This window comes from Nelusetta ayraudi, unplaced genomic scaffold (assembly GCF_046127955.1).
Source record: "Nelusetta ayraudi isolate G7.1 ecotype Tasmania unplaced genomic scaffold, CSIRO-AGI_Nayr_v1 ptg000048l, whole genome shotgun sequence".
Classification (NCBI taxonomy): domain Eukaryota; kingdom Metazoa; phylum Chordata; class Actinopteri; order Tetraodontiformes; family Monacanthidae; genus Nelusetta; species Nelusetta ayraudi.
The window spans coordinates 5,796,817-5,807,500 of NW_027466098.1; the positions used below are offsets into that span (position 1 = coordinate 5,796,817).

General features: G+C 45.9%; 2 protein-coding genes across 6 annotated transcripts in view; one reads left to right on the forward strand and one right to left on the reverse strand.

The window, feature by feature from the left end:
• The window catches only part of tpst1 (tyrosylprotein sulfotransferase 1), a 31,998-nt gene extending 26,892 nt beyond the window's left edge, over nucleotides 1-5,106 (forward strand). The window contains exons 4-6 of one of the 4 annotated variants that reach the window (XM_076035884.1): nucleotides 3,716-3,766; nucleotides 4,343-4,422; nucleotides 4,542-5,106. In XM_076035884.1, the coding sequence (XP_075891999.1) occupies nucleotides 3,716-3,766; nucleotides 4,343-4,378 (87 nt within the window). In that variant the 3' untranslated portion in view covers nucleotides 4,379-4,422; nucleotides 4,542-5,106. The remainder of the gene's footprint in view (nucleotides 1-3,715; nucleotides 3,767-4,342; nucleotides 4,423-4,541) is intronic. The other 3 variants (XM_076035885.1, XM_076035886.1, XM_076035887.1) reach the window with 3 other exon arrangements.
• A 1,009-nt stretch (nucleotides 5,107-6,115) lies between these two features.
• Nucleotides 6,116-10,684, reverse strand: part of sgsm2 (small G protein signaling modulator 2) — a 65,128-nt gene continuing 60,559 nt past the window's right edge. For both annotated transcript variants that reach the window (XM_076035873.1, XM_076035872.1), the window contains 2 exons: nucleotides 10,561-10,684; nucleotides 6,116-9,220 (listed from right to left, as the gene is read on the reverse strand). The exon at nucleotides 10,561-10,684 is cut by the window's right edge and continues 44 nt beyond it. In XM_076035873.1, the coding sequence (XP_075891988.1) occupies nucleotides 9,132-9,220; nucleotides 10,561-10,684 (213 nt within the window). In that variant the 3' untranslated portion in view covers nucleotides 6,116-9,131. The remainder of the gene's footprint in view (nucleotides 9,221-10,560) is intronic.

Genomic DNA, 10,684 nt, shown 5'->3' on the forward strand with positions numbered 1-10,684 from the left:
TGCATGTGAGTGTGAATGGTTGTCTGTTTCTACGTGGCCCTGCGATGAACTGGCGACTTGTCCAGGGTGTCACCCTGCCTTCGCCCTAAGACACCTGGGATAGGCTGCAGCAGACCCCCATGACCCTGAATAGGAATAAGTGGGTATAGAAGATGTATGGATGTTATACACACACACACACACACACACACACACACACACACACACACACGTATACAAACATACATACATACATACATACATACGTATGTATATATGCATTAGCTTCCTGTTCTCGTCACAGCCAAACCCTCTCCGATCCTTCCGATGCTGATTGGCTGTGCTGTAGTGCGACTAGTTAAATATGAGACTCTCTGGAGTTTCTTAAGATGGCTCTTTCACCACTCTGACTTCACAATGCAGCAATCCGGCCAACTTGTGGTGTTCGACAAAAATATTGCATGTTGCAATGTGCAACGACACGTGTTCATTCCATCACACATTAGCAGCTTTTTAGCGAGATCGCTGAACGTTATTGCTCTCCCTTTTTTGACTTGGCTCAGCCTGAACAACAGAGGCCGCCTTGAGATGTTTCCCTCGTCGTTTTGTGGGAAGTGAATCACCGCGAAAATATTTATGAAATGAGCTGCTTTTGAAAGTTGACAAACGCTTTGTCAAAATGCAGTGGGACGATTGAACGTGAGGTTGCAGAAAACCGAGGAAACCGCTCTTGTCTGAGGAGCAGCAGCTCACTTCCTTCGGCTCTCATTAGAAAAATGTCACGTTGCTCGGAGGAGAGAATCTAATGAACTGCAGCGCGTTGACCCAGAAGAGGTCACTTTGCCTTTTTTCTATCTGTGGGAAGACTCCACGGATGACGTCCTCTTATTTTTCTTCTCTGACTAAAAGAGATTCTCTAAAGCTAGCTCCATGCTGCGGTGGTGGCCATCCCATCATGAACACTCCGCGTCGGGCCTCTTGTCTCTGTCCGTCCTCTCTCTCCGATTGATCAGCAGCGTAGCAAAGCAGACACTCCGCCTCCCATGCATCCGTTGCGTGCCGGCAGCCCTCCCCGGTCCTGACGGAGCGGGGGAGGTTATTGGACCGGCTAAGATCGAGTTTGCCCCCCACACCCCACCCCCGAGCCTCCACGTGCTGCAAAAAAAAAAACCCCAAAAAAACCCGGGAGGAAATGAGAAACATGCGCTCGCCTCGCAGTCTCCGCTGCTGGGAATCCTTTGAGATGAGATGAGCTCCTACAGCCCTGCAATTCACATTTAGGCCTTCAGTGGCGTCGTACTCAGTCCGACCGAAATGAATACACCTTACAATACCGTCAGTACTGTCAAAACAAATGCAGTTTTAACAAGTCCAGCAAAAGTTTTCTGAGTGAGCTTCAAGAGGTTTGTCCTATAAACTGCTCATTGTCGGCGTTTTAAATAAAGGAGTCACAAACGAAACAAAGTGTTCGTTGAAAATAAAAGTAAAGCGATGATTTGCATTTGTTTTTGAGGAGATGCAACAGCAAAACAACTGAACAATAACGGGCCGCGTTATTTACATTGTACAGTGCAGATGATTCGACAATTGAGCTTCTCTTCTCCTCCTTCAGCCATTGCACCTCCGGAATTAGTTAAGTCTGCCTGGCTTATCCTATCACAGTTCAGCCAGCCAGTTGGTCTTGGCATTGCAGACTCGAGATCTGATTGGCTATCGTAACTGACAGTGGCCCATTTCACTCGCAGCAGACTGAAGCCTGCTATGCCGATTCTGCTGGCCTTAGGCAGCGTTCTATAGAACCTGACAACACAAGCTAGCTGAAATATGATTGGATACAAGCTCTATTGTAACTATTATAGCACACTAGACAGTGGATAATAACTTTATTATCATATTTACGGTAAAGTATATCTTGTCTGTGTGTGTTTCGGCCAGCACAGAAGGCATCGCTGGTCCCCCACTGTAAAACACAATGACACGCAAGGGAGACTTAGGAAGCCGAAGCCCCGAAGGAAGTTGGAAGACTTTTGACCCCAGCGTTGGAACTCCCAGCACTGGTTCATGTAAAATGAATGATGAAACACAGCTTCAGTGTGTGATCAAATCAGAGTCTGTTCCTCTCTCGGATCCAAGCGAGGATCAAACATGCTGTTTCAAGTTGATCTGCGCACTCCTGGGCCCAGCCCCAAAGCCCTGTGGGTTTCTGAAGAAGGCGAAATTAGAGTGCAGGTGATGACTGCGGTGGCACGGAGGGGAAGTCGGAACAGCAGCAGTAGCAGTGGAAGGGTGGTTCGAAAACCACAGAACTGCGTTTAAAGCTGTTTTCACCTTCTTCTTGTGTCTGTTTGGAAATAAAAAGTCTGGAGACGGCGGTACTGTTGGTGTTTAATGATCTCCACAATCTCGTCATCTGGTGGGGAAGAAATGTTGGTGCTTTATCTTGAGTACAAAGTACCATATGCAACAACACCCCAATACTATACATTTCAACTCTTGTGTAACAGGGGTTTTCCCCCCTCAAAATCACCGGGTGTGATTGATGCACAGCCAGTCATTCCCCTAATAGGTTTACTTCAAGAAAATCAACACGTTTGTTTTTTTTACCTTTTCAGAATAGGTTCATTAATCCTATTCCTGTTTAATCCACTGCATTGAGAAAGACAAGTTGTATCACTCGGGTTTAATGGCGCACTCATTCTGAAAAACACATTTGATCAAAGCGTTCATCATATCAACCCGAAGTCTTGTCCGCTTTCCCAATATGAAGGCTCAACCCAGACCTTTGAAGTTCTGGAGGTGATGGTTGTATTGCGTCATGGCGGCTTTCACCCCGAACGTCGCAGCTCTCTCGGCTTGTTTGCAGACGACGCCGCGCTGATGCGAGCAGCGAAAAGTAGCGTTGCGAAAAGTAGCGTTGCGAAAAGAAGCGGAACGTTGTCCTCGACAAAAACGTGTCCGTCAGATCTGCTCGCGCGACCCTTTCTTTCCACAGGACGGCGCTAACTTTTTTACGCAATTTCCTCTCGGTGCTCCCATCGCAGAAAAAGAATCAGCCTGTGGAAAGTCGGAAAGGCATCTGTTGACATCACCGTTGGCTCTCACGCTGATCCGCTCTCACATGAGCACAAAAATATATTTTGTAAGACAATAAAAGTCACGGAAACGCACGTCACCAGCAGGCCCCGCCTTAAAGCTGTGCCTTGGAGTGTGCCTTGTTAACTTCTGGAGGTGCCTGGGTCGGTGTTCAAGCGTTCCTGCTTCACTGCTGCCCCCTGCTGGAGTTCACCTGTAAGCCTTCCGCTTCTTCCTCGGCTCAGTTTTCTCTGACTTCATCTCCAAATGGTGTCAGCCGCAGCCCCCACACCCTCCCGCCCCTGCACAGCTGTACCATAGCATTGGCTTCGTTCAGCGCAGAGAAGGCAACTTCCTGTTTCTGTCAAAGTAAAAGCAGTCTGCGTCGAACCGAGTGATTTCAGGCTGAGGGAGAACTATCAGGAGCAGAGTGCGAGACTCGTGGGCACAGAAACACTCTTCTTGCATTTAGTTGTGCACACACACACACACACACACACAAGTGGTGGCTGGCTGGGAGGGTGTGTGTGTGTGGCGGGTGGTGGTTGGGTGTCGGCTCGGCGGTGATAAAAGTCACGACTTTTCTCATCATCCCCACCATGGCGCTGCAATGCGGACGGAGTTTGAGCTGTAAACGTCTAAACCTGGTCCTTTGTGTTTCCAGGTCTTTAAAGGTGAATTTCAGCTACCAGATTTCCTAAAAGAACAATCACAGGTACAGTAACATTCCTGCCTGTAGTTGATCTTTTTTTTTTTTTTCCTCATTTCCAAATTATTATTTTTTCTAGTTTCTGATTTGAGTTGACTTATCCGCAGCTCGGTGGAGAATCACATCAATCATCTGCTCAGTCACTCATCTGCTGTTTTTCACTTACTTGAGGTTATTTGTCTTGTTTTTGTGTTTTTTCAACCCCATACTGCCGCCTTCTGTTGTGTCTGCGCTACGCCGTTGTTTTTTCTTTTTCTTTTTCGTTTTCCCACCACCGGGGGTCGCTTTGTTTGTTTGCTTCTCTGTTCCATCTCGCTGTCTCTCCGCTCCACAGCCGGATTTTATCGTCGCATAGCACCACTGCCCTCTTGTGGCAGCATAACGCACCTGCCATGTTGCTCCTACATGTTCTAGAAAAACACTTCAGAGCGGCGCTTCCACTTTTTGGTTTTCTAACACTGCCCCTTAAATCAGCGCAGTCGCCTCCGCCCGGCCATTGACTGCACTGGGTGACACTGATCCAAGACTGTCTGTGACTAATGTCTGAAGCTCTTCTCTGTCTTCCTGTTTACTGTCGTACAGATTCAGAAGTCTGCAGAGAGACCAAACCCCAGTTAGGAGGAGGAGGAGGAGGAGGGTGGCACTGGCACTGCACAACACCGGTAAATCCAACAGAAGCCTCCTCATCGCGGTCACCAAAGCGGCTCTGTTGAAAAGAGTCAAATGTTTTCCAGTAGAAGGGTTTGAAACCGATTATTTGCGAACCTCGTTTCGTCGACAGAATGTTTGCCCTGAGCAGAAAACGGCTCGCTCCACTCGGATCGTGGGCGGACTTCTTGGTGCGGTGGAGCAGGAAGTCGCGGATCGGATCATCTCTCTCATCTCGCCATGTGCGTTTGGCCTCGCCGTCTCCCACAGGTCACATGATTACGTAGGAAGAGTCCAGCGTCGGCACTCCCGCCACAGCCCACCCCCCCCTTCCATGGACTGCCGCCACTTGTCGTCTCCAGAGAACTCTTGGCCTTTCAATGTTGTACTGTACAGAACTACGACACTTGACACTCACCCACAGAATGTCTGCTGATTGTTCATTTTGAAAGTGTCACATCACGCTAAATCCTCTTAGAAATGATTTCTGGCTATTTAGAAACAAAATAAAAAATCTGTTGATTTTGTTGTGAGCTCCAGTGAACTGAAATCATAAGTATTTATGAATGGAAAATTAGCTTTTGGAAGATGCAATACCTATTTTAATGTTACATTTTTTTTTTCATGCCTTTGTATTGTGCAATGTCATGGGTACTGATCTGACTGAAGTATCGACCGTGATAAATAATGCTTTTTTTTTAACAGCCTGTTGTCAGCCTGTTTCTTCTTAGTGCCAACAAACATTTGAGCTTAAGACGCTTGATGCAGAAATAAGTGAGTGTAGAACTGTGGTGTGGTGCAGCAAGCCCTTGTTACGCCCAACAAAGAGTGTGCATACACACACAGCCAGCTGTCTGTGACAGCAACAGAACTCCAAAAGAACAAGAGCTTGGATGCGGTTTAGATACCAGTAGGGTTTTAACTGGACTTTCAGGATGGACTTGCTATCTATGTTTAGAAGTAGAAGTACCTCAAGAACGCACGTTGACTAAATTTTAGGCACATTTCTTTCGCTCGGACCAAGAATCGAACGTGTGTCTCCGACACCACGTTAAGCTGTGGAACCAACGAGGCTACCTGCCCGGTTATTGTAAAGTAGCTGTTAACTGTCCTAGATGCCAGACACTCCAACCACCAACATTCACTGAAGCAAATAAACTTCACTGTCCAATAAAACAGAAGCATGTTTTTGCTTGCCTAACCTCTGAAGGAAATTAAAGCTGCAAGCATCACTCAAGGGAATGAGCCTGCTGTGGCCCGACAACCTTTTTTTTTTTAAATATAAAAATTCTTTGAACAGTCCAAAACTCAATGAAATGACCACTCTGTGATAATTTAGCATAAGACGGAGTGGTATCATGTAAAATCCGAAAATCAACACACTATAGTATGTTGGGATTATTTGGGGGGTGCAAAAAAGATTAAAACAGACCAAAACTTACCAAAATAGTGGTCCAAAAATAGCATGCAATGGAGTGGTAGAATGCCAGTTCTTAACATGTCAAAAATCAAAACATCAACATATAGAAATGTTGTTTTTCATCGGGGGCAAAAAATAAAACAGCCCAAACCCCAGCGAAATGACCTTCTGTCATAGCTTAGCATGAGGGGGAGTAGGCAAAATGTCAACGTGTTTGAAAATTGAAAAATCATTGTCGATTTTGTGTCAGCTTCTGTATCATAGTCAGCCTTTTAAGAGGGACCGAGTCAGTAAACCTTTAGTTTATTAATACATTACATTCAAGGCAAATGATACATCCTTACCAACACATGTTCAGCAATGCAATCATCAGCTCTCCGAATAAATAGAAATCCAAAGTCAGTGCACAACATTGAGAAAGAACACTTAACAGTCAACATAGTGTAACACGGTCTGCACACATTCCGCATGTCTGCGCAGGACACACCTCTGGCCGGTGCTGCTAAAACCAACATAAAAAATAGATCTCAAAATAAGTCCTATATATATTCTGACCCTCTTTATAGAAATATTGGGCTCTCGGGTTCGTATGTTACAGCAATATAGACTTCTGATGGTTTTTCTCAAAACGACAGAAACTGCACAGTAGTGAAAGAATCCAATATCACGATTTGTTGAAAAATACTTTACACACATAGTAAACAGTCAGTCTTCAAGATGCAGTATGAAATTGCACATTGTCGTCATGCCACAGAGGGGGCTGCTTCAAGGCTTTGGTACATAACGTCCTGATTGGAAGAAAGAGCTCTGCTGTGGGGCCCCCCCGGAGTTGCACCCCCTTGGCAGCACAGTGGGGTGCAGTGAGGAGCGCCCGCCAGCGCCAGCGCCCGCTCCCTGGGAACAAACCAAACTAATCAGAGAGCCGGGTGACTACAGTACTCTTAAGGATTGGGGGGAGGGGGGGAAGACTCGTGGCACTTGGATCACAGGTGCAGGTCCGCGCTGGGTGACCAATCATATGCAGCCTTGTTGGACTTTTAAAATGAGGCGAGAAGGTTGGAGAGAAAAACAAAAAAAACAAAAAGATTCCCTTTCCTTTGGAAACGTGGTTGCGGCCTGTGCTGTCACGATGAAGCCCAATCGCACACAATACTGACTCAGTGGAAGTTTGGCATCAGAAGCATCTTCATCGCAGCTCTCGCTCCCTCGCCCTCCATTATCTAACAGCTGATTCATCATGTAGACCGGCCGAAAGCTGTAGCCACCTTTCCTGCTCGCAAACTGGTGAGCATGTTTCACTCCAGGCCAATAGGAGGCAGCGCTGGTGGTGAACCTCACTTTTTCCCTCCCCGACAGCTGATTCTATCTCATGAAAATACTGTTAAAGTGATATAGAAACCGGTGATTCTGCACCTGTCATGCGAAGGGAAGCGTTTAGTTTTGTGTGAAATTATAATGTAGCACAGACCATTGCAGCCCAATAAATATGATTTTAATCAATACGTGTGAGAGTTACTTTGACTGGGGGTGGGGTGGGGGGGCTCTTCACATCTAAATGTTGAGGGGGAACAAACAAGTCGTGATCAGTCAGTGGAGATTTTATGTTAGTATAAAAGAGCAGGACCCTTAGTTTGACTGTAAATTTTGAGCATAAACATATAGCTCAATGAGTGAGCTGTAAACTCACACCAATTTGGCCCAATGAGCAGCATTCAATGAAATCCAATGGCACAAAATGGAACAGTGACAAGTGTTTGTATTGGTATTAATTGTCATTCTAACGACATGGCTGCTGTTTTTTTCAGTCACTCATGTTACGCATTTATGTTTGAATGTTGGTTTGGCCCGCCGCCGCCATTTCTTCAGTAAACCTGATATCTGTCTTGCCAATGGCTTCTTTGAATTTTGTAATTCTAAGCTGAGCTCTGCTAGATGTGAGGCTTAGGTGACAAGATGGCCACGTGCAAAACACTTGACACGGTAGACAAATTGGGGCATTTTCTCATTTGCTTGCAATTTGCTCCCACACCACTAGATGCCACTAAGTTTTTGTGTCCACACTGATTGTGCCGTAAAACACGGAATTATTTGGAAAATTTCAATTTCTCACAACAGTGTAGATTTGTTTTGTTTTATTTTCAGATTTATTACAACATTTATTTGTAAGAAATATTTATTGTAACATCTGTTAGTCGGTCGTGTATAATTAAAATTCTGCAGCTTTTCTGCTTAAAAACAGGCACATTTGAACAGATTTGATTAAAAAAAAAAAAAAAAATTCCCTAAAACCTTCATTTTACTTGAAGTGAGTTTTCAGCTTCAGTTTGAAATTTAATCAATTCCTTAAAAAAAAATCACAGAAACATGAAAGAGACCTGACATGGTATTTAGGAAAATATGTGTGTGTGTGTGTGTGTGTGTGTGTGTGTGTGTGTGTGTGTGTGTGTGTGTGTGTGCTTTAATCATAACTGTTGTGCGTTTGCTGTTAGAACGTTTTTTTTCCCCCTGCCTCAGACTTGGGAGTAAACATGCTCTTCACCATCGACTCGCATCCTCAGGAAAGTTGGCTAGACGTTCTTCCCCTCTTCCCCACTCTGAACTAAAGTTTGGCCCCTGGCTGGTGGTGCCTCCAGCGCCCTCCCAAGAAACACCGCGGTGGGGCCTTCACAGACACCGGGGAAGGAAAACTCTCGCAAAAAAGTGCAACAACGTACCTTGGGCTGTTACTGATAAAGGCAACATTTGTGTGATGACAGACCATCGGGAGGTGGGGTGGCGGTGGATGGGAAGGGGGTGGGGGGTTAAAAACACACATGCTTGTAGAAAACACTCAGGGAAAGGGAAGTTGGCACAGTCCATTTGGTCGCTAATGGAAACCTCTCGTGGACTTAAGTCTTCTGCTCCTCGAAATGTTACGTTGAAAGCCACCGCCCAGCTTTTAGTCAGTGGCATCCAGTAGGTTCAGAGTTGGGGATAAAAGTCATGTGTGTTTGCACGTGTTTCCATGCACACGGATCAGAGCATCTGCACTGGTTGAAGGGGGGTGGGAGGCGTTATACTCGAGAATGCGCTCACAGTGTGATCAAACTCACAAAGCATGCAGACAAAAATCCACATGTCTGAAGAGACACCATGAGCATTCCGGGTGACGGCGAATGTAAACAGATTGAGGCAGAACTCCGGAGTCGCTCCCGCCCGACAGCCGGGACCGACCGGGTCCGATCGGCTCTGCCCGGAGCGGAGGCTGGGAAAACTCTGAGGGGAAGAGCAAGGGAGCGGGGGAGGGCGCTCTCTCCTCTGCAGTCACTTGTTGTCCATCAGCGACTGGACCTTGTGCACAAGCTCCCGCGCGATCTTCAGGATGTGCTGGACGTCGTGGCGCTCGGCCATTTCTGTGGAATGTGCACATTTATATAATCACAGGGGGTTCGTGCGTCGATTCAAAATTTTTCAATCAGTTTGCATGAATCCGCTTGAAAACGCTGTATCGGATTACACCTGCAGAGCTCATCTGTCGCCACAGGGTGGCGCTAAATCGCTTTTATTGTACACGTGTTCCCAGACAGTATCTCAGGATCGCGAGAGCAACAGGGGAACTACTTTCTTGCACCAGCAGAGGAGGACATTCCCAAATGAGGATAAACCGGCCAATACAGAGCAAAACAAGGAGGAGAAATAATGATTTATTTTTACCATGGCAGCCTACAGTGTCCCCATATCACAACACAGACTTTTTTAAATTTGTGTATTTAGTCCATTTGAGCAAAATGCACCTCCCGCCATCACTACAGACTGTGGGACCCCAACCATTGCCTGATGCCATCTACCAGTACACAATGGGCCGGACTGGCTTGTACACAGAGTGAAAAATTATAATTGGGTTTATATCATGACGGCTGGCTTTAAGGTGAAGTGTCGAGAAGAAGTACACAGTATGCTCTTCTCTATGCTGTTCTCCCATTCTCTACAAAGCAAAGCTCATTGACTCAAAGGCAGATGATGGCCCTCTGGAGTCTGGTTCTGCCCTAGGTTTCTTCCCACAGGGGAGTTTTTCTCAGCCACTGTCGCATCTTGCTTGCTCCGGGGGCCCGGTTGGTTCTCTCTGATTGTATAAAGCGCTTTGAGACGCCTTTGGTTGTGATTTAGCGCTGTACAAATAAAAGTTTATTATTATTATTGTTATTGACGGTCATTTACATTTACAGGCTACACTGAGAACCACACAAGTGTAAACAGGCTGTAGCCATGGTAGCCACAACTGCATGGCAACATCTCTACTTCACCTTAAAACTGTGATGGTTAGGTTATAAAAAAAAAAAAAAAACCCAATCCAGACATAGTTGGAGTATACAGTATTCACTGCAATTTCACTACACCCAGGAGTTATTTATAAACATAACACAGGCAGTTGGGAAATTGGGAGTTTTGTAGACTATTTCTTTGTTGCAACGATGCTTCTTGGAAATAAATCTTACGTTGTTGGAAAGCCTGTTTATTCCCCTTTTAAATGGTGCCACACTTACGGAACATGTATTTGTGGGGGGAGCAGCAGAGCAATAAAAAATGTGACAAATCTTCCCTGCCGAGTCAAACAGCTTACTCTGCCATTGACTCTTGTTTGGTGGACTGGATGATTTGAAAATTTGAAGAAACACACATACATTGCTTACTATTCAGAGTCATTTTACGAACTTTCAGGCACACGGGGCTAAGCTCTTAGTGTGCGTGTTACCGTTGAAGAACTTGATGATGTCGGTGAAGTCCATGTTGTTGTCGATGATGATGTCGCGGTAAACGGTGACCAGAGCCAGGGCCAGGAAGAGGACAAAGTGCTGCGAGGAGATCCTGGAGGCCAC